The 22836-nt window shown below is 42.5% G+C and overlaps 2 protein-coding genes across 10 annotated transcripts in view; both read left to right on the forward strand.

The window, feature by feature from the left end:
- The window catches only part of larp4b (La ribonucleoprotein 4B), a 57036-nt gene extending 48395 nt beyond the window's left edge, over positions 1 to 8641 (forward strand). For 5 of the 7 annotated variants that reach the window (XM_015956012.3, XM_015956014.3, XM_070541534.1 and 2 more), the window contains 10 exons: positions 483 to 593; positions 701 to 754; positions 966 to 1172; positions 1322 to 1428; positions 1508 to 1768; positions 4493 to 4538; positions 4712 to 4882; positions 5113 to 5294; positions 5411 to 5522; positions 8101 to 8641. In XM_015956012.3, coding sequence (XP_015811498.3) covers positions 483 to 593; positions 701 to 754; positions 966 to 1172; positions 1322 to 1428; positions 1508 to 1768; positions 4493 to 4538; positions 4712 to 4882; positions 5113 to 5294; positions 5411 to 5522; positions 8101 to 8424 — 1575 coding nt within the window. In that variant the 3' untranslated portion in view covers positions 8425 to 8641. The remainder of the gene's footprint in view (positions 1 to 482; positions 594 to 700; positions 755 to 965; positions 1173 to 1321; positions 1429 to 1507; positions 1769 to 4492; positions 4539 to 4711; positions 4883 to 5112; positions 5295 to 5410; positions 5523 to 8100) is intronic. The other 2 variants (XM_015956013.3, XM_054743547.2) reach the window with 1 other exon arrangement.
- Positions 8642 to 14596: 5955 nt separating this feature from the next.
- The window catches only part of LOC107383414 (disco-interacting protein 2 homolog C), a 219517-nt gene continuing 211277 nt past the window's right edge, over positions 14597 to 22836 (forward strand). For all 3 annotated transcript variants that reach the window (XM_054743530.2, XM_054743515.2, XM_015956008.3), the window contains exon 1: positions 14597 to 14823. In XM_054743530.2, the coding sequence (XP_054599505.2) occupies positions 14745 to 14823 (79 nt within the window). In that variant the 5' untranslated portion in view covers positions 14597 to 14744. The remainder of the gene's footprint in view (positions 14824 to 22836) is intronic.

The raw sequence follows: 22836 nt of genomic DNA on the forward strand, positions 1-22836 counted from the left end.
GATGGATCAAGGAAGCGATAGAAATAAGGAGACGCGGACACAAAACTATGAACAGAGATGGTGGCGTATTCCCATTGGGTCACGCATGGGACAGTGTCATCAGCAAGGAGGATGCGGGCAGTAGAGGGCCACACCGTCCTCTGCTTTCCGCAGATAAAAGGAAGTGACCTCACCAACACCGGCCACATGTCGGGTAAAAAAGATTTAATTTTTTGTTTACCGATTTCCTGCTAGTTTACAGGAACAGATCAATAACTCTTATGAGTTTGCTTATTGGATCCATTGACTGTTCTTGGGTCATTGAAGTTTAGATGATTGTTGCAGTTTAAACCTCTGATTAAAGTTTTATTACCTTCTTTTCAAATAAAACAGCAAAAATAGGATATATTTATAATACATTTTTGGTGTTAGTAACAGATTTATTGAAGGAAAGACGGCTTTATAATATCCATTTCTTTCCTATTTTGGGTTTGCTTTTGCAGGAAGTAGAGGCTCTTTTCAAAGGGGAAAATTTACCCAAGTTTATAAACTGTGAATTTGCCTACAACGACAACTGGTTCATCACCTTTGAGTCAGAAGCCGATGCCCAGCAGGTAAAGCCTGTGTGGTTCTTTTGTTATGGAAAATGCTGAGAATCGTCCATATTAAAGCATCACAGTTTGATTTTAATCTACGGTGTGTGTCTCGTCTGTTTCTGAAGGCGTATCAGTATCTCCGGGAGGAAGTGAAGATGTTCCAGGGGAAGCCTATTAAGGTATTTTATTAGAAATCTGAAGCTCAGATGTTTTATTTTCCAGGGAGAAAAAGTCTGGAGGAAGAAAACATATATGCATATGAACTCACAATTGTTGTAAAAATGTAAAATTGTTTTAATATTTAGTGCCATCAACCTGATATTTCTGCATGTCAGATTTAGTTTTTGATGTTTGTAGATCTAAGTTCTCCTGCCTCCTCTCCTGCTTCAGGCCAGGATAAAGGCAAAAGCAATCGCTATCAACACTTTCATACCAAAGAACGGTTATCGGCCGGTGGAGGTGAACCCGTACACGCCACAGCGCTTCACCTCCTACTACATCCCTCCGGTTTACAGCCCCCAGCAGCAGTTCCCTTTGTACAGCCTGATCACGCCGCAGGCCTGGTCCACCACACACAGCTTCATCGACCCGGCGCTGGTAATTATTTTAAATGTTTATATTTAATTATCGTAACAGTCAAACATGCAAAAACACAAGGTTCTTTTCTTTTACTGATTCTCATCGGTGTAATGTTGAAGCATCCAGTTCACTTCTTGTTGATGCTGAATAATGGATTTGTTTTCCAGGTTGCTCCATTTCACAACAACCAGTTCATCAACGGATTTGCGACATCTCACAGTTTCAAACCCACGACATCGCCGCTCACCATCAGACACTTCTCCCCCAGAAACAGGTATGTGTTCTGTTTGGGAAAAACTTCTTAAACAACTGTTAGTTCTTCCTATCATTGTAAAAATGTTCATGCCCTCCAGGAATCACAGTAAACCTCACCTGAGACCGACCATTCCCACAACGGACCGCAGCGCCGGACTCCTGGAGAGCCCGAACCTTTTCACCACCTTCCCCAGTGAGAGGCTCAACGGGGTCCGGAGCCCACAAACGCGACTCCCCGGCAGTCAGCTGAGAACCAGACCGCCCTCCACCACGGTGTTCCCTCGCAGAGACGCGGTGGGCACCGGGCGTGTAGCCGATCCCTCATCTCCAGACTATTCCCTGGGAGTTGGGCGGGGAAGGTACGACAAACTTAAAGGACGTAAACATAAATACTTAAATTAAGTTTAATTTATATTTGAATTTCTTCCACTTTCCAATAAGTTTATTGTTTTAATGTTTGTTATTTTTATTTATCTATGTGCCACTTAAAGTTTAAAGGCCAAGTTCACTGAGAAAACATTGTTTAAAGAGCAAGTCACTCCAAATCAACATTTTCTTGCTGATAAACTATATAAATGAGTGTCTGATTGTGCTGTAGACAAATGTAGTCAACAATTCGGCGCTTTAGTGCATCTTAGTTAAAATTTAATTATTCTGCTTAAAACTGTCAGCGATGCACCGTCGTCGGGTAAAAACTCAGCACTGCATTTGAATTTAAATCTGCCATCGCTATTGGCTAAGAGGTACACTATGATGTTAGATGGTATATTGTGATGTCACAATGTTTTGAGTGTGTGTATTTGTTAGCAGCTCCGCCCTCTCGGTCTGCTAGGCAACAGCAGGGGTGGACCTTTAAAGCGCCCGAGCGCTAATGGCGTTAAATTTTCTCGTCGGGCGGTAAATACTTGACGACTTACCGCCCGGGTGGCGCCCAAGCCTTGTTTGTCATTTACACACCGGCTTTCACCTACATCATGGCCACGCCCTGTAGGAAGCCGCCGTTTTCGTTTCGCACGCGTGAACCTGCGCGCCTCTAGCCCCGGACTGCACGTACTGCACTTGTACGATTCATGCACATACTGCACGATTCTAGTTATAGTCACGTGAACTATAAGTTCACTATTAAAGATGAAGTGGAACCACGCTAGAAACACACAAGCACGCAGGAAGATGGCGCCACCACAGGGATGGGATTTCTTGATGAAATCTCCGGCAAAACGCTTTAAAACTGGTGATGAGAAGCGAGACAGTTCGTAACGGTATGAAGCAGAGAAGCGTGTGCGTAGGTGGAACGATTCTTGGCGGTTTAAAGAAGACGGGAGGCGCAGAGAATTGCCGTGTTCGAGTTGAGCAGAGCCTCGCCTGGAAAACAGATGAGAGCAGATGGAAGCAGCAGGGGGAGTGGCTGAAAGCCGGCGTTTAATAAGTCGGACAGATTTCCCTACGTGTGTAGCTCGGGGTGACGATGGATGAAGATATCGCGTTAGCATTCACACTTGTTCAATTTTCAATTTGAATTCTGGTGCCTGTTAGCAGCTGAAACACATCCTCATGTGCTTGTGGATATCATATATTGTATATGAAGACATGACTGTAATAATAAGTAAAGGATACCAGCTGTAGGTTCAGTGTGCTCATAGGAAACGTGACAAAAGAAAACAAAACACATTTCTCTTTATGGCCTATATAGTCATCATCAACATAACGTGATTTACAGAATACATGTGACCAACTAACATTTCATGTTCTACCACCGGATGTTTGGATCAAAATATGAACCAATCAGATCTTAGATCAGGTGAGAGCCAGGCGTTTCCCGTCATCCTCTAGGTTTTGCAGCCGAGGAAGAGCAACTGCATCGCCTTGCTCCAAAATCTGCGGCCGCCTTGATCTCACGAGGTTATCGTTGCCTACGTATGCATGACGTCAGAGCAAGTCGGCGTCAAGTTGGACACAGATCTAACCGGCATGCACTGCTCGCCAATCACCGCTGGTCTAATCTGCGCAGAACTGGCTCATCTCGAACACAGCCAATGGCTCGAGTACAGCAAAGCGGCGTTGGTGATGCACTGCGTTGTATGCCGGAAGTATGTGACGACAAAATCGAGTTTTGTTGAGGGAACAAACAAATTCAAACTTGAATACGTTATTATGTTTGTGAATGTGTACAAAATAAAGGTTTATTACATTTAAAACGGTTCTGTTGTTATTTTGACTCATTTTGGCAGCTGACCAGCGGGGCCGGTAGATTCTTGGCAGGGCCGGTAAATATTCAGAGTTACCGGCCCGGCTGGCCGGTTGGTTTTGAAGTTAATGTCCACCCCTGCAACAGCATTTGTTGCATTTTTCAAACTGGAAGTGGGAGTAGAGTAAGAATCTGGTAGGGATGACTTGCTCTTTAATGGTTCTTTTTGAAATATGATCAGTCACTGAGTTGAACATGCAGGCTAAATGCTAAAACAGTCTTCTATCCCTATCTCCATCAGCCACAAAAAACAACAGACGGTGAAACTCTAGGAATAGAAAATCCTGACAGATCTACGTCACACTGTCACTTAACCTTCATGGACTCACCCATCTTGGCTCACAACGGGGAAGGCTGCTGTTGGTTTAACGTCCAGGAAACGGCAGAGAACACCTCAGCTAGTAGAAGCTAACCGTTAGCATTTGCATCCCCACCACACGGCAGAACTCCTTCATCGGTGTTACAGAGCAAACGGAGTCAGTGGTGGAGTCACATTGCTGTTAGCCAATCAGAGGGGAAAAAAAATCAGGAATAAAGACTCCATATCCTGTTGTTTCCCTCTGCTCTGACTGGTTGTTTTTATTGTGCTGCGCTTTGGTTAGCGTCATGGCTGTGTTGAAAGAGCTTAACACATAAAATGTTATGGTATGACTCACTTCTGGTTCCTGAAACAGGAGCACCAGAGTTTTGTCCCCACAGGGATCAACTCACCAGGCATTTAATTATACTGGAGATCACTGCAGATGTGTTAGAGAAATGAGTGAACTTGGTCTTTAAAGTTACGTCTCTGTTTAAGATGCAGGGATGTTTGTAAATTAAGATGTTCTCTGTCTTAAAGGAAAAATGTTTCTGCTTCTAGGAAAAAGAGAGATGAAAAGTTTACAGTAAGTAATGCTTTTGTCCTCTTTCAGATACAAGCATGTAGAAATAAAATAATTTAGTTCATATTCATATATCAAAGATGAGTCATCAGATTTCTGACATCTTTTATGTTTCACTTCCTTTTCTGAGTTTATATGTTGTTGTTGTTTTTTTTAATTTGCATTTGCTGTTGCAGAGAGCGATGCCTCAGTCGCCGCCACCTCCTCCCAAACCTCCGTCGCCGAACTTTGAGCTTGGTCTCTCCAGCTTCCCGCCGCTTCCCGGTGCAGCAGGTCACCTCAAGACCGCAGACGTGTTTGATAACCGATTATGTGGCAAAGAGGTGGTCAGACCCACCAAGGAACGGGTAAAAACTCTGGTGTATTGTCTTCTTTCCTGGACATTATTTAAACATTTGTGTGGCTGTTGTGGAGCTAAATGTCCGGCCCACCCAGGTGTCACTGGTTTGAGGTTAACGAACACAAGTTTAGTTTCGTTTGTGTCTCTTCTAACACCAAAGATACTGCTACTGCATCTCTAATCCCTGCAAGGATTATAATCTGGAAATGAACTGGTTCCTGTTTGTTTCTGTGCCAGAATGTCAGCGCTGATTCCAGCAGCAGTGGAGCTCTCTCCCCAGCAGCTCCCAGAGAGCCTCTCCAGACCTCCACCTCTTCAGTGACCCCAAGCTTCCAACCACCTACTACAATCCCGACATCGGCCCTGACACTGACCCCGTCTCCTGGCACACCACTCAGCTCCACCACCACAGTCTTCATGTAAGAACAGCACCAGTGGTGGCCATTTTTGGAGAAATCTGTAAAAGTTTGTTGTAACTTTGAAAGGAGAACAAATCCTCCTCCCTCAGTTTGATACCTTTATGTGTTATTTTCAGGGAGGTGAAGCCGACAGAGGTCAAACCGAAGGAGGCACAGCCATCAGTGCAGCGAGTTCCCGGCACACTGTCCACTGCAAGCAAATCGGTGCAGGTCAACGGTGCTGCTACGGTGAGTCCTGATGGTCCCTCCTCCTCTTCAGACTTGTATTGAGCTCAGCCACCTCTCAGACTCACCGGCAGATTGATCCAGTCATGAGCTAAAGTGGAATAATTAATTCAATCAGAATTCCTCACAACGTCGTATTGATTTAACACACACACACACACACACACACACACACACACACACACACACACACACACACACACACACACACACACACACACTATGGTAATGATGAGCTACGATTTAGCCACAGCTGCCCTGGGGCGCACTGACCGAAGCGAGACCGCTGTACACAGGCGTCGCTGGTCCCTCTGACCACCACCAGCAGGCTAGGTGGGTTAAGTGTCTTGCCCAAGGACACAACAGCAGCATTCTCTGGTAGGAGCTGCGATTGAACCTACAACCTTCTGATTACTGGACAACCCGCTCTACGGTTGGTTCGCTGGAGTTTTTGACAATTAAAATTGCACCCACATTTTCAAAGTTAAACACATTTCTTTTAACAACGATAGTTTCTGCTTCAGCCCTCTCCCCCTGCGCCGCCCGCATCAGTGAGGTGCGTCACCGGAGGACAAAACAGGTGATGCGCCCCGCTCCACAGCAACGAAACGCATCAGGCACAGATAAAAGACAGAAAACATAAAAGGAAATGAGACGACATGAACAATCGCATGTTAAATTTGTTTTTGAGGTGGCGACACCTGATTTGATAATGTTACTGTGGCCGTGCTCAGGACGCAGATGTCTGGAGCGCGTCAAGCTGGTTAAGATTAGGATGGGGTGAGGGGAAGGTTAAATTGCAAGAGGGAAAAGGTCACAATCTGGTTAAATGTCTGTTTTACGGCGGGTGTCAGTACTGACGCTCTGGCACAGCGCGTCACCTCCCGACGCGCAGGGGCTCATCACCTGCTGTCTTTTCCGAGAACTGCATCTTGTCGGTCATTATCACGTGACAGCGACTAATCGATGACGGGCATAAAAAGTCACTACAGAGCAGTGAAGTCGGCTAGTCGTCTAGTTCATACAATCCCTAGTCACTGACTAGTGTCAGTGACTTTACAACAATCCTCATACTAAGCAAGCATATAGCGACAGTGGAGAGGAAAACTCCCTTTTAACAGGAAGAAACCTCCAGAGGATCCTGGCTCGGTATAAGCAGCCATCCACCGCGACTCACTGGGGATCTACTCCACACAAAAGATCAACTCTAAACCAGAGCGATTCTATTCCAGGCCTGGAGGGTCGGTATTCAGCACGTTTTAGTGGTTCCTCTGCTCCAACTTAGTATTCAGTGGTTGAATTACCTGTGCAGCAGTTCATCAGGCTCATGCACATGCAGAAGCCTCTTAGCCACCTGCTGATTGAAACCAGGTGTGTTGTAATAGTTAAAACAAAAATGTGCTGATAACGGCCCTCCAGGACCAGAATTGAATACCCCTCCTCTAAAGTCTGATTTATACTTCCTCTGTCTGCGCTGGTGCGGAGACACGCAACACCATTATGCGTCGGCGGAAGGGCTCTCCGACAGGCTCGCAGAGGGTGACGGAGACATGCCCAAAATTTTAAACATCCGTCAAAAGTGATGGAGACCACAAGCTTGTGATAGGTCAGGATGCTGCTTCCTGTATATCTGTCACCAGCACAGCTGTAGCTCCGTTAAACAGTAAACCGATATTTAGCAGCAGTGAGTGAAGGACTACAAAATACGGAGCAAACGCGGATGGAAACGATGGGAAATGTGTGTTTAGAGGTGGCGACCGCGTGAAGAGGTGGAGGAGAATGAAGGACAAATTGATCCTTGTTCTAAAGTCTCTGAACTATATAAACACATTAGTAAATACACTATCGGACACCCGATACATGAGTGTTATGGTGGCAGGATACCACAGGACAACGCTACGCCCTCTGTTGTCCTGGCGGGGAATTGCTTTGCAACACTTGTCTGCCTGAACAGAAGTTTGAATGTGAAAACCTTTCTGACACTCCGTGTGCGTCTCTCTGTTACGGAGCTCACGGAAAAGTATAAATCAGGCTTAAACCAAAATGTAACGGCTTATCCCAACGCAAGAAGCTGTTAGCAAAAATGCTAACGGTAGATTTACCAATGTCTTGCTGAAGTTACCAAGTTTAAATAAACCAAATAGCAAACAGACCAGCGCGAAGGAGAGACTGCTACCACATAAAGAGATGTCCTCAAATGTCTGAAAGAAGCTCCCTTATGAAGGGAGAAACACTAATCCGGTGATTTCCTAAATCTGTGGTAGAGGCGAAGCAGCGGCTTTGACCCTGGAAGTTTTTGGTCTTTGCCAGGTGACAGAAGCAGGCCAAACAGGAAAGGTATCTGGTAGCGGACGTTGTTCCGGGTCTTCGGTATTTGTCGGAGATGTTGGTGAAAATGGAGAGGAGGGTGAACTGGAGGAAAAGCAGGCAGAATCCAGATTTGTCGTGAATGTTATTGATGCGTCTCTACAGCTCTATCTGTGTATGTGCTGCCTCAACAAGTGAATTTCCCCACTGTGGGATCAAAGACTGTTCTGTTCTAAGTTGATGTTTTTACTACTTTTCCCTTTTCCTTGATCAGGAGCAGAGGAAGCCATCCTACGCTGAAATCTGCCAACGAGTGAAGGACACCCCTTCATCACAGCACTCACCCACCCCTAAGGAAGCCAAGCCAACGTGTGCCACCGCCACAGCTGAGGACAGGAAGTGCACTGACCCCTCCCCCTCCTCAGGGGAGGCCAAGGCCAGAGAGACACACCACTCCTCCTCCAAACACGGCTCTGCCCCGGGGAGGCCCTTAAAGGAGGCCCGGAGGCCGGCTGGGCGATGGGCCTCCCCTCCCCCCCACCCAGGGAAACCCCCCAGCAAAGATCCCCACCACACCCCACCCAAGTCCCCTCAGTAGGGCGTCCCCTGCTTCCCCACCACGCTCCGTGATATGTTGACAAAAGTCAGGGCTACTCGACACTCATCCCAGAGTCACAGTCAGCAAACAGGCAGAGAGGACGCCTTTTTTCCTGGATCAGGGCTTGCAGACATGAAGCACTTTACTGTGCGCCTAGAGCACCGCTTCTTTCTTTTAACCTTCTATTTATTTGCTTTTTCTTTTTTTTAAGTTTTACTTTTTCTCTCTTCTGTTAAGTGACATGTTTGAAAGAATCCTCCCTTTTCTGTCCAAATGGCCTTGTGGGATTAAATCAGGGGTGTGTGTGTGTGCGTGTGTGCATGCGTGTGCGTGTGAGCAGGGCATTGTTAGAAGAAACCCCAAAGGATTCTGGGAAAGGCTGCATTAAAAACGGACTCCATCTTGTCTGGTTGCCATAGCAATGCCTTTGTTTGTGTACAGAGTGGCACAGCTGAGTTGTGGTTCGTTACTTTCTGATGTTTTTTCTAATTAAGACGGATTATTTTTTATTTTTGATCATTTACACTAACATCGTTGTTTTTTCACGCCTTGAGCTTTGTTTGCAGACTTATGGACTGTTGTCATGGTTACTATTTTTTCTCCAGCATCTTCCTCTAAATATTCTTGCTGTGAAACCTTTCCCCCCTGTGCTGGTTTACTTAGCCCCCCCACTAACAGCCGACAAAGCTTGGGCTGATTTGAGGTTTTCTATTTTCAGAGGTGGACAGGAATGGCGCGTGACTCAGAAACAAACGTTTTCCGGATGCCGTTGCTTTCTGCTGAGCATTATTTCATCTTGCATGTTGAATAGAGCAGCTTTCCAGCACTTTGCTCTAATTTCCTCTAGAGTAGTTAGTAACTTTAAGATGAGAGGTGGATTTAAACTCCCTTTCAGCTGAATTGGTTTGAGAGAAAAATCTGAAGCTCTGCAAGCAGGAAGGAAGGAATGTCACTAGCAGCTCTGATCCCAACACATCCGAACATCCACATCCTGGTCACAGGGAGGTGGAGCTGCTTCAGACCCGTCTCAGATTTGGTGCTGATGTAGAAGCCTGGAAACAGTTCTTACACACCTCTGGTTTCTTTTCACACTGTTTTCTCTGCCTTGGCAGAAAAGTTGGTTCAAGAATCCTAAAGGAATCTGATGGTTTTCCAGGAGGGAATTAGAAGCCTTTAGTTGTTTTTCTGAATGTTGAAGCTGCTGCAGCGACCTGTGAGCATCATAGACGTCCAGCTGCTTATTATTATTAATGATTCTGATATGAAACATTTATTCTTTTCTTGGATCTGTTGTCTGGACAGAGCTGCCGTGGTTTGGAGTTTAGCTGTTCAGTCCGGATTCAGGTTGAAAGCTGTTTCAATCAAGGAAGTGAAAAGGTGGAATTAGTTTGTTCAAAGTTAAATGATGGTGGATTTTTGTTGAATGTTAAAGAAGAACAAAATGTTGAAATCGTTCCATGTTTATTAAATTTAATAGGCACAAGGTGCTGGATTCGGAGCAGGAATGTCATCAGGGAACACCTCATCCTACAGATAAAAAAAAAATCAGCTTCTTCCATCACCAGGATTATGTGGTTTTGTTTTCCTGTCATAACTTTGTTGATTTTCTCCTTCTTACCAACTGGAAACTGTGACCAAAGCATGATCCTCCTTGCTCCTGTTTTAGGTGATAAATCATGTCAGACAGGAGCAGAATTTAAAGCACAGAGTTACCACAGCCTTGCTTCCGGATGCAGGTTATTAATCATCTGGGAAAACATTGGAATAAAGCGACCAGAATTCCTGTTCAGGGAGGTAAATAGTTGGTTTGATTCTGTTATTTGTTCGATCGGCGCGTCTGTCTTCTGTAGCAGCCACTTGGACAGAGTAGCAGCGGTTTTAGAGGATTTACGGTAAAATGTAAAACTTAACCAACAGCTTCAGGAAAAGTGTAGTTTTGATCTGACAGCTGGATGTGACGCTCCCGTCCTGGTCCTCTTTGATTCTGTCCCATTTGTCTCTTGAAGATGCAAAATCTGCTTAAAACCACTGAGAAACACACACGGACGTGCGCACACGCACACACACTTGTCAGTAGAAACATTTGCGCTGTGGGGCTACACACGTCTCCCTCAAGTCTTCCTGCAACTAAAAGCATTCTGGGTAATCCCACTAAGAAAACTGGAGCCCATCTAAAGAAAAAAGGGAAAACATCATTTTTATAAACGGGTCAGAGCTGCTTTTCCTTTGGACGCTAAAGAGGAGTTAAAATAACTTAGTTTTGTTTGATTTGAAGGACTTTGATGCACTCAGATGGTTTAGATTTATTTTCCTTATTGGTGGAAATGGTTAAAAAGATAAAAAAGCACCATATCCACTTATTTATGAAGAGTGCTGTTTTTTCATTAGAAATGTTGAGTTTTCTTTTGGCTGTTTTGGGAGAAGAAGAAAAAATCTCTGTAGATACAAAATGCTTCAAAAATCCATCCAGTGTTTGAAAAAACTTGAATTTTATTTAAACTTGAAAAATAACTTTGCCTTAACTTTTCTACAAGACGAGCATAGAGTTGTTATTTCTTTTCAAAAGAACAGAACAGATCCCCAAAACGAAGCTCCACTCGTGGAAAACGAGCTCAAATCTGGAGGTTTTGCTTTTCTTTTTCCTCCTCTTTTTTTTTTTTTTGTAAATTGTATGAAACATAAATGTTCTGGTTGTTCGTTTGGTTCCTGTTTGCTAGTTTCAGGTTTATTTTTTCTTATGGAGGGGAAAATATAAACTTTGTAAATGCAACTAGTCAATACTGTATTAAATATGTGCACTTTGAAGTTTGTGCTTGGCTTGTACAGATGTAAATACTCAGAAAATATAAGAGGTACCTTAAAATGATTATAAAACTATATTGATCCTTGTTAACTATAATGTCGCTGGATGTAGGATATAAAAATCTTGTGCTTTTGGAAATATTTTTCTTAAATTTTTTTTAATGATTAGTGTGCAGAGTTTGATTTTGGCTCCGCCGTGCAGCGCTGCCGTGTAACGTGTTCATTATTTTCCTCTTCTTTCGTTTTGCATTCCATCTCTTTATTTAGACACACCTGAGTGTTCAGGTGCACGGTTGGCCCCGCCCCCTCCCCTCAGAGTCTGTGGTACCGACTAGCATCCGGCCGTACTGAGAGTCCTCCTGCGTCCTCTTTGATCACATTTGGGTCTGAATGTAGAAGAAAATCACTACATATTTATTATTTACAGAGCAGCAGGAGCCACTAATGCAGAGTCAAATAAAACCGACAAATCTGCTGTTTTAACAAGCTAAAGGAATCGTTTTCAGGTACATTTGAACACTAATTGTTGCCCTAAATGTGCTGTGTATAGCTGAGATGTTTGTAACTCTTCTGTAAAATTTAACTTGTGTGAACATGTTGGAGGAAAGGTTTAAAGTGGAGGAACAGGAAACCTGAGCTGAAAATTTCCATCGGTTTTTCATGTCGAATGAGTCCTAATCATTTTATTTGGTGAAACTGGAAGATGACAAACGGGGTCCTGCGAACGAACCCAGATATTTATAATATTACAGCCTTTTGTTACAAAAAAGTGTAAAAGTACTAAATGTAAATTACAGCTGAGTTTTTCTCCCAAGAATCTGATTATAGTTTTAAAACCTGTAACTTTAAACATTTCCAGAGCTGGTTGATGGGCTTTCTGACTGGAACAGAGGTGGTTCTGGAAGCTTAACTGGTTTGTTCTTAGCAAACTTTAACCTGTTTGGTTCAGATTTCACAGATTTATCACCAGTTTATTTATGTTCTGAAGGTTTTGGTTCTTTTTTTTATATTAAGTTCTTGATTGTTTTGAAATTATTACTGGAGACGATCAGCATCAATATGAAAAAATAAAACCCTCAAATTAAGTAAATCCTCTGAATTTAGTGTAGGTGAAGCAGATTTATAGGTTTGGTTTGTGAAGAGGATGCCTGATGAACTCTTGGCTTTAGGGTGACCTGATGTGTGACGCCCAGAAATGGATCCCTGTGAAGCTCAGTAGAAAACCTTGATGTTGTTGCAGCAGGTGGGAGATATTTGCCAAAAGCCTGAAAGGTGATTAAGTTTTAATTCTCTTGTTAAGAAATCTTTTTTTTTTTTTTGCTACAGAGGCTAAAAGGTTTCCCACCTGCGTGTTCATATCTGTTTCTCAGCCAAATAACAAGGTTTTGTACTTCCTTTGGTTTGAGGTTTCTGGTTGTTTTCAGCTTTCATGTGTTCATCTGAATAATAAATGTACAAATGAGTTATTTTCAGGCTTTCAGTGATGCAAAACTGGACTTTTTTCTTTTTGCTGACATAAAAAGCAGACCCATGAACTCATGTTAGTGGCTGAAGAAAAACTGTGCCATTAAACAACCTGTAGTTTTTGTCTTGACTGGTCAGTTTAACTTGTACATAAAAATCAGACTGTCTCGTTTTATTTTCTTAATTTTTTTTGTTGTATTGGAGCTATTGTGACTCCACTGACTGTGTGAGGTGTCGAGACTCAGCTGATTCCTACCTGAGCATCTCTGTAAGTGTGCATGTGGAATTAAAAAAGAAAAATGTACCACCTGTAAATCCAGACTGATGCAACAGGTGACTGGTACCCGAGACTGGGTCGTTTTCATGCCTCTGGAATCTAAAAGAGCTTCGTTAAGTTTTTTCGGTTCGATTTTTGTCACAGACTTCTTTGCGCAGCGTCACACTTCATATCAGCTTGTCGGTCACCTCAGAATCCCCCCCCCCGCCAAGTCATTTAACAGTGCCATTCTTTTGCATCTCATCATAGAAATGGACCCCTTTATGGTTGACCTTATCAAAGAAATGACAACGAATGCACAACAACTGACTGGAAACTTGTTAATCATCTCACTGTGGTCTAACCCGTTAACACTTCCTGTGCTACGTTAACAGCTGTGGACAATCGATGACTCTGCGTCATGTTGGGACACATAACTTTGCTTAAGGAAACCTTTAACATGAGCGGGATGGAGGTTGCAGTTGAGGGCTTTTGTTTGTTTTGGTTCTTTAATACATTTTTGGAGTCTTTCTTCCATTGAGACTGGAATCAAGCGTACATGTCAGCTATAGATAATTTAAGTTACCCTCGTGTCATGATGTAAAACTGTCTAATTTGGAGAAAAATGTAGCTTACTGAAAAATAAAGACTTAGGCACTGATGAGGAGCTGTTTCTTTTCTTTGATTTTGATATTTGATTTGAAACCTAAAATCATCTCAGGAACATGTAAGTTGATGTGCAGGTTTTCTAGTAAAAAGACAAATATATAAAGAAACTGCAGAATTATAATGATCTGTTTTAGAATATTTCTACAGCTGATGCGGTTTTTCCCAGAGAAATTATCCAGTCTTGCTCTTATAAAGTTTAACAGTTTCAAGGTTGGAATGATCTTTTGCAAAACATCTATCAACCTCTGTAAGCTAAGAGGAAATGAATTAACATCTAAACCTATACAGACTGTCAATTAGGTGTAATTTAACTAGTTTAAAGGAGTTTAAATGGTTTTTAGGTATTTTACAACACCTGATTCAAATCATCTAATTACCGCCGCAGCAAACCAAGCTCAGCTGAAACCTGTTGACTCATTTAAATCGGGTGTTTATCCTGTAGTAAGGTGGCCTATGAGGGGACTGCTGGTCTAAAAAAGAAAAATACGAGTTTTCCTCTTTGGGTTTCAAAAAGACAATTCAAAAACAATACATTTAATATAATTAATAATTTAGGAATTTTTACAATGAACGGATAGAAGTTTTTTAATTGAAAATGTACCATTATTTTTTACTTGAAGCAAATGTGCACTGGTTGCCACAAGGTGGCAGCATAACCTCTGCTGTTCCTTCATCAGCGCAAAGCTTTTCAAGGAAAACACACTCACGCCTGTGTTATAGTGAGATTAGAATTAGATAAGTAAACGTAGTCAGAAAATACTTATCGATACCATAGACTGTACATACGATCGATACAGTTCGATTATTTTTTGTTGGTGGTCTCTTTTATCCCTGCTATTACTGCAATAATAGAAAAACAGCTGATGAAATCTAGCGCCCCCTAGTGACCTGATTCTACAGGTGTCAGTGAGGAGCTTTTACTTTGAAAGCCACCACCGGATGTGAATGTTTAGAGTTCCGTCTAGCTTCACGCTTGTTTTGCGGATGAACCACAACGCCGCTCCCGCACTCGGAGCACCACGCTGAGAGTCCGACTGACTTTGGATTTTTTGGGGGTTCTTTGGAGAAACTCGGACCGACAAAACCGGGAGGAAACAACCGGATAACAAAGTCTGTTTCTCTATACGGAATGGCGGACCGGGACCCGGTGCCGCTTCCTGCGGAGGTTCGGGCTAAACTGGCCGAGCTGGAGCTGGAGTTGTCTGAGGGTGAGTTCTTGGGTTTCCCCGCTGAGCTCGGTGGCTCTGCCCCGGTTCTGCTGCAGCTGTTTGGGTCGCTGTTCGGAGGAGAGTTCGGCTCAGAGTTTTAGCTGGAAGCGGGAACAGCGCTGAGCTGGAGTTGTCACAAGTTCAAGTCCAGTGGGTAATGATTCCCCGTGTGCCGCTGCGGGGCTTTAGTTGGATGTTGGCTTTGGTTTGGATGGAGAGGATGATGTTTAGTGGCACAGATGCGGAAACACACCTGGTTCTGTCTGCCAAGGAAAATAATACTGATATGATTTAAAGACAGGAAATACCTGCAGCTTCTTCACAAATACACCATTAGAGATAAGGAATTAATCCAAAGAAACAACTTTTTAAATATCTGCTGTCTGAGGATTTTATTGGACATAAAAATGTTGAGTTTAAATCACGCGCAAAACAACATCTTTCTTCTTAATGATCTTTAACTGATCCCTGCTGTAATGTGAACTCATTTGACCTTTGCGGACAGATTCATATTTTCTTGTTCTTTTAATTATTTTCTGTTTTGTGTATTTAGTACAAGCTGCTTGTTTTGCAGAAACGTTTACATATTTTATTATAATATTTATTGAACATAAGGTGTATGTATGCAGTAATTTAAGGTAAATTCTGCTGGTAGTGATTTAAATCACACGGTCTTTAGATGGAAACCGGAATTTTTTATGTTTGCAGAAATTAGTTTTTAATCAAAACAGCCAAATCTTTATATTTCTCAAGCTGGAAACAAAACGTGGTTGTCCTTTGCACAATTAACGACTCAAATATTCACTTTAAGCTGATCTGCTGGCTGGTTTCTCCCGTTGAGGTACATTTCCAGCAGCGCACGTTGCATGTCTGTTGGGAATCTGCTGCAGAGGCTGGTGTTTGGGTTTGTCAGTAAGGACTCCTTACTAAGGAGTTGTTATGCTGGAAGAGAGTGCTGCATGCTGTTTAGATTATGTGCAGCTGCTGGAGATAGTTTTCACCTCAGGAGTTCTTTTGGGGGTGGGGGTGGGGGGGGGGTTGTATTTTATTATTATTTTATTACAAAAACGACAGAGCGGAGTTCCCTCCAAGATGCTGCCTGGTTATTGATTTTCTCATTAGCCCCCCCCCCCCCCCCCCCCCCCCCCCGATTGATATGTCACATTGCTGCAGACTCACTCTCTGCTCAGAGCAGTGTCATATTTCAGCTGCTTTCTCATGGAGTCTGGAGTCCTTGCCGGGCTCCATGTATGGAGAAAAGGAGGATAAGGGGAAGTGATTTTTTAACAGCTGAGCACAAATCCTCTCAGTGCATTTTTCATGTTACCACAACTGCAAACTGCAGCTTTTGAGGATATGAGAGGATGCAGTGATGAGGGGGGATAAAGGTGACACACTTTCATGTAAAATGTCTTTTTATGTAAACAAATGAGGAGAAACGGGGTCAGACGCCCCGCTGCATTATTTACATGCTTAGCTGGCTCTGGAAACGCAAAGCTCCTCTTCATCCCGCAGAGTTTGACCCAATTTTTCTATTTCCATGCATGACCCCCCCCCCCCCCCCCAGCCCCTCTGCTCTGGGGGTAGGCTCCCACTGCGGGGCCTGTAGAGCCTCACAGGGACCTGAGGAGCCCTTGAGCAAGGTATTACACCCTCTTATTTCCTCCCTCTGCAGATGCCTGTGCTGAACTGTCGCCGAGAGGTGGAAAACAGACTCGCATGCTGTCGGCTCCTTTGAGGTTGTCTGAGTTGCGTCACCTGAGTGTGTAGGCAGGAATGAATCCTTCCTCAGCCGATGATCCAGGATGTCTGAGAAAAACTCAGCCAGGAAGAAATAATGAACCCGACACCTCAGGGCTTCAGGATTAAATGTTTACTCAAAGTTAATTTACTTTCACTTAAGGTTCAGCTCCCTAGAACCGTTATTTGCTCAAGGGCAGCTGAGTTATTGTAACAGGGACGACCAGAGATGCTTAAATATAAGCCTAAGACACAACTCAACCTCCTCTTTGATGTTACACCACAAACAGTCCTTAGGCCGGTTTACTGACTAAAACAAACCAAATATCCATTTTAATCAGTGTTGAAATGTTGTGATGTTCAGCCTAGAAGGTGGTGGTTCTCCAAAACTTTCTGTGATGCAGTTAGATGGACTATCTGGCCATAAACATGGAGATTTTGCAAGTTACTTTACATCAATTGCAGTTTCTGCTTTTGTTTAAAGAAATCAACAGTTTGAGCTTTTAAATGAGAAATGTAATGTTTTCATTAAAAGTGTCAGACGTATCAGATTGTTTCTGTTTGACGTTCCTGAGATGGTGAATGAAGCTAACGTGGCCTAACTGTGCCCACTCCCTGCTGCAGCCACCTTTAGGACTTGAACCAGCCTCTGTGGGTTTGTGTGTGCTGAATGTTTTCAGAGCTCAGTAGTGAACTGGAGTGACTTTAAAGTCACGGGTGAAGGGCTGTGGTTGAGATGCTGAAGTGGAGCCTCCTTTACCCATCTTCTCTCTTACTGGGCAGCAGTAGCTCAACAGGTTGAGCAGGTTGTCCAGCTATCAGAAGGTTGCAGGTTCGATCCGGACTCCGGACAGAGAATTCTGCTGTTGTATCATTTGGCAAGACACTTAACCCCCCTTGCTTGCTGGTGGTGGTTGGAGGGACCGGTGGTGCCTGTGCTCTGCAGCCTCGCCTCCGTCAGTGTGCCTCAGGGCAGCTGTGGCTACATCATAGGGTGTGTGTGTGTGAATGGATGAATGATACACTGTAGTGTAAAGCGCTTTGGAGTCCTTACTCTGAGAGGTGCTATACAAGTGCGGGGTCATTTATCATTTATCTCTTCATTTTCCAAAAGTATTTTTTAGAGTTAAATCAGAGAAAACTTCTTCACAAGGCTGTTTTGAAGCGTTTTCCTCTGAAAATAAGACTTTTGTTTTTTGGGGAAATCCTGAAAACGCTCCTCTGATTAGTGCAGTTTGCTTTTCCATTTCCAGGTTCAAGAGATCAAAACTGGCAGAACATCATCCGTAATCTGACTGCTGGCTCAGTACTAAGCTCAGATAACAAGCTGGCAATCTCAAAACAAGCACACACACGCTAACCTTAACTAAAACTTAATTCACACCATACCTCTAAAAATGACCAGCAGAGCTCTGTAACATTGTCCCAAAGTGAGGACTGGCAAAATGTCCTCAGTTTGCAGGTAAAAACTTGTTTTGGTCCTCACTTTGATGTATAGACCGGTACACACACACACACACACACACACACACACACACACACACACACACACACACACACACACACACACACACACACACGCGATCTGCTCCAAACAAGGACAAAGAATCCAGTTGTTTAGAGAAAATCTGGAGCGTGTTAATGCTGAAGTTTTTCTAAAAAATCGTCCATTTTCTCAAACAAAAACACAGACTGTTACAGTTGAGACCTTTAGTGATAGAAAAACTAAACCGATTGATTTAATCTGAATGCAACATTCCCGACAGCCGCTGGTAAGAACAGGAAAGGCTCTTTTCTGCAGGTTAATGCAGATTAATCCTGCTGCCTTTTTAAACTCACAGTCATTTTTCAGTTTCAGCAGAAAGGATCTTGTTGCAGCTCTCTGGTTTTTTTCTACAGGGAGTGCAGAATTATTAGGCAAGTTGTATTTTTGAGGAATAATTTTATTATTGAACAACAACCATGTTCTCAATGAACCCAAACAACTCATTAATATCAAAGCTGAATGTTTTTGGAAGTAGTTTTTAGTTTGTTTGTAGTTTTAGCTATTTTAGGGGGATATCTGTGTGTGCAGGTGACTTTTACTGTGCATAATTATTAGGCAACTTAACAAAAAACAAATATATACCCATTTCAATTATTTATTTTTACCAGTGAAACCAATATAACATCTCCACATTCCCAAATATACATTTCTGACATTGAAAAACAATACAAAAACAAATCAGCAATATAGCCACCTTTCTTTGCAAGGACACTCAAAAGCCTGCCATCCATGGATTCTGTCAGTGTTTTGATCCGTTCACCATCAACATTGCGTGCAGCAGCAACCACAGCCTCCCAGACACTGTTCAGAGAGGTGTACCGTTTTCCCTCCTTGTAAATCTCACATTTGATGATGGACCACAGGTTCTCAATGGGGTTCAGATCAGGTGAACAAGGAGGCCATGTCATTAGTTTTTCTTCTTTTATACCCTTTCTTGCCAGCCACGCTGTGGAGTACTTGGACGCGTGTGATGGAGCATTGTCCTGCATGAAAATCATGTTTTTCTTGAAGGATGCAGACTTCTTCCTGTACCACTGCTTGAAGAAGGTGTCTTCCAGAAACTGGCAGTAGGACTGGGAGTTGAGCTTGACTCCATCCTCAACCCGAAAAGGCCCCACAAGCTCATCTTTGATGATACCAGCCCAAACCAGTACTCCACCTCCACCTTGCTGGCGTCTGAGTGGGACTGGAGCTCTCTGCCCTTTACCAATCCAGCCACGGGCCCATCCATCTGGTCCATCAAGACTCACTCTCATTTCATCAGTCCATAAAACCTTAGAAACATCAGTCTTGAGATATTTCTTGGCCCAGTCTTGACGTTTCAGCTTGTGTGTCTTGTTCAGTGGTGGTCGTCTTTCAGCCTTTCTTACCGTGGCCATGTCTCGGAGTATTGCACACCTTGTGCTTTTGGGCACTCCAGTGATGTTGCAGCTCTGAAATATGGCCAAACTGGTGGCAAGTGGCATCTTGGCAGCTGCATGCTTGACTTTTCTCCGTTCATGGGCAGTTATTTTGCGCCTTGGTTTGTCCACACGCTTCTTGCGACCCTGTTGACTATTTTGAATGAAACGCTTGATTGTTCGATGATCACGCTTCAGAAGCTTTGCAATTTTAAGACTGCTGCATCCCTCTGCAAGATATCTCACTATTTTTGACCTTTCTGAGCCTGTCAAGTCCTTCTTTTGACCCATTTTGCCAAAGTAAAGGAAGTTGCCAAATAATTATACACACCTGATATAGGGTGTTGATGTCATTAGACCACACCCCTTCTCATTACAGAGATGCACATCACCTAACATGCTTAAATGGTAGTAAGACAACTTGCATGAAGAGGATGATGTGGACAAAATACTCATTTGTGTGTGTGTAACTCTTGATTTGTAACATGCGTTTACATTTTCGTGTGTAACTTCAGCTCCTACACATACAAAACATTGAGTACGCACACACAAATCACCTGGTAAACACGGACAAAACTACATTACACCCAGATCAGTTTACAAGTACAAAAATCCTTTTGAGACTATTTTCTCACCTGGCTGATTTGTGCGTACATGGTGCGTTTGAATGCTGGGTGGAAGCTTGGAAAATAGAATTTCCTTTGGAATTAGTCTAAATTTGTGTTGACAAGACAAATATGTTTTTCTGTGGAAAAACAGAGTATCTCAGGATCCTGTAGTTATAAAAGATAGACCTACATTTAATTTTTTTATCATCTAAAACTGTTTATTTAGACATATGTGTTTGTGAGTAGGGATGTGAATCTTAGAGCAACTCACGATTTGATTTGATTCCGATTCTCGGGGTGCCGATTCGATTCATAATCGATTCTCAATTTAAATTGATTCACAATCAGTATTAACAAAGAATGTCAGCTCCAGGATTAACTACTTTGTTGTACAAGTTAGTTAAAGCTATGGGACATTTTTATTTGACTTTAAACTGGTCATGCTCCAAAAATGTAATACGGTCAAATACTTTTCAAGTATGTGTGGAAACAAGTTCCAAGAGTAATCCTGAGCACTCATTTATCAACTTAGAAAATAAATATGAGAATATCTCACATTTCTGAGTATGGAAAAAAATTACCTTCATGTGCCCTCTTATCAGCAGATTAAAATATAAATCATCTCAATTCATGGGACCACAAAAGTAAACGGAGTACTGACTCTCCTAATAAAGATCAAAAAAGTGCATCTCAAACCTGCAACATGCCAAATATGAGTTCTTGGAATCGATTCGGAACCTCTGTGAATCGATTCTGAATCTTTATAAATAAGAATCCCGATTTTTTTCAGCACCTCTATTTGTGAGCCATGAAAATGTAGTCAAAGGTTTAAAAGAAATGACTAATAAATGACAGAGTAATCCTCTGACTGGAAAAAGCAGGCTTCAAAGTAACTGGGAGAAGGCAGAAGAATATGGAGAGAAAAAAGTTTCAAAAGATCTGTGCATGTGTATCTAGATTTGTGTGTGTGTAACTCTTGATTTGTAACTTGTGTTTTCATTTTCGTGTGTAACTTCAACTCCTACACATACAAAACATTGAGTACGCACACACCAATCACCTGGTAAACACGGACAAAACTACATTACACACAGATCAGTTTACAAGAACAAAAATCCTTTTGAGACTATTTTCACACCTGACTGATTTGTGCGTACATGATGCGTTTGAATGCTGGGTGGAAGCTTGGAAAACCCACATTTCCTTTGGATTTAGTCTAAACTTGTGTTGATGAGACAAATATGTTTTTCTGTGGAAAAATATAGCATCTCAGGATCCTGTAGTTATAAAAGATTGACGAACATTTCATTTTAATCATCTAAAACTGTTTATTTAGACATATGTGTTTGTGAGCCATGGAAACGTAGTCAAAGGTTTAAAAGACATGACTAATAAATGACAGAGTATGTAATTCTCTGACTGGAAAAAGCAGGCTTCTGTTACACTGTTGAAATGATGGGCCAGCTCATATCCCGTGCACCACATTTGTTCATTTGTTCATGCAGGAATCTGATGAAACAGAGGACAACAAAGTTAACTGGAGCTACTCTGTGCGCAGCCTGCTCCCTCACTACGTTCTGACTCCTTCTGCGGGAGCGTCAGCTACTATAAACACATGAATGCTGAGAGTCCATGTCACAACTGACACATTTGTACTTTAAACATTATCAAATACAGAAACGTTTCTTCTTATAACTGATATTTTCTCATATTCGTTATTTATAGTGTTTATCCACATGCATCACTCATACACCTTTACAGGAACCAAACAATTGCTCTTGCTGTGTAAACAAATATAATGAACTTACTTTCAGTTTTATAGTGCATTTAAACTAGTTTTTTTTTTTTTTTTTACCATTTTGCATCCTATTTATTTATTACTGTTATGAACTGTATTTATCTATTTAAGTCTACTTTAGTGAATGCATTTTCAACCCATTTCCGTCATATTCAGGCTTACTGAGACACACAAAACAATTTACATTTCTCCAGACTTTTCCTGAAAACACAGTCCAGTTCTGTTCTACAGACAACTGAATGGATGGTACAAACTCCCATTAAAACATAAAAAATACAGGATTAGTACCTTTCTAGAACTCCTCCATGTGCTACCTAGCTCACCCTGAGTCTGATTTTAGCTTAGCATTACAGCTTACACCGACCGGTCTTAATAATGCACTTATAATCCAGTCCATATAGGCTATAGGCTTAGACTGCTGGAGGATACACTGACCACTTTTCACACTCTACTACTTCTACAATATTCTCTTTAACTGTATTATTTCTTGCTACGTCAGGTATTAACTTTATTTTTTCTCTAAGTGTTTTTCTCCCCAGAAGAAGCTACAATGATGTTCTGCTGAGCTGTGGTGGCCTCATGGAGGGGGCCATAGTCTAGCACACTGCTGCTAACCACTTAAACATTCTCCCTCTCCTGATAATAACGTTTTGCTTTCCTTGACGTTGGATGTGCTACTACTAGTTTACCCGTTTAACAATAGATTCACTAGGATAAATACAATAACGTTTATCTCTCGCCAAATAGAATATTTACTAAGAAATCACAATGTGACCATAGACGTGTGTGTGTGTGTGTGTGTGTGTGTGTGTGTGTACGTGTACGCGCACGTTCGTGCATGCGTGCTTGCATGCGTTCGTTCGTTTGTTCTCGATCCCCAGTGATTCGTGGTGGATGGCTGCTTACACTGAGCCAGGATCC

The sequence above is a fragment of the Nothobranchius furzeri genome, chromosome 11 (assembly GCF_043380555.1).
Source record: "Nothobranchius furzeri strain GRZ-AD chromosome 11, NfurGRZ-RIMD1, whole genome shotgun sequence".
Taxonomy (NCBI): Eukaryota; Metazoa; Chordata; class Actinopteri; order Cyprinodontiformes; family Nothobranchiidae; genus Nothobranchius; species Nothobranchius furzeri.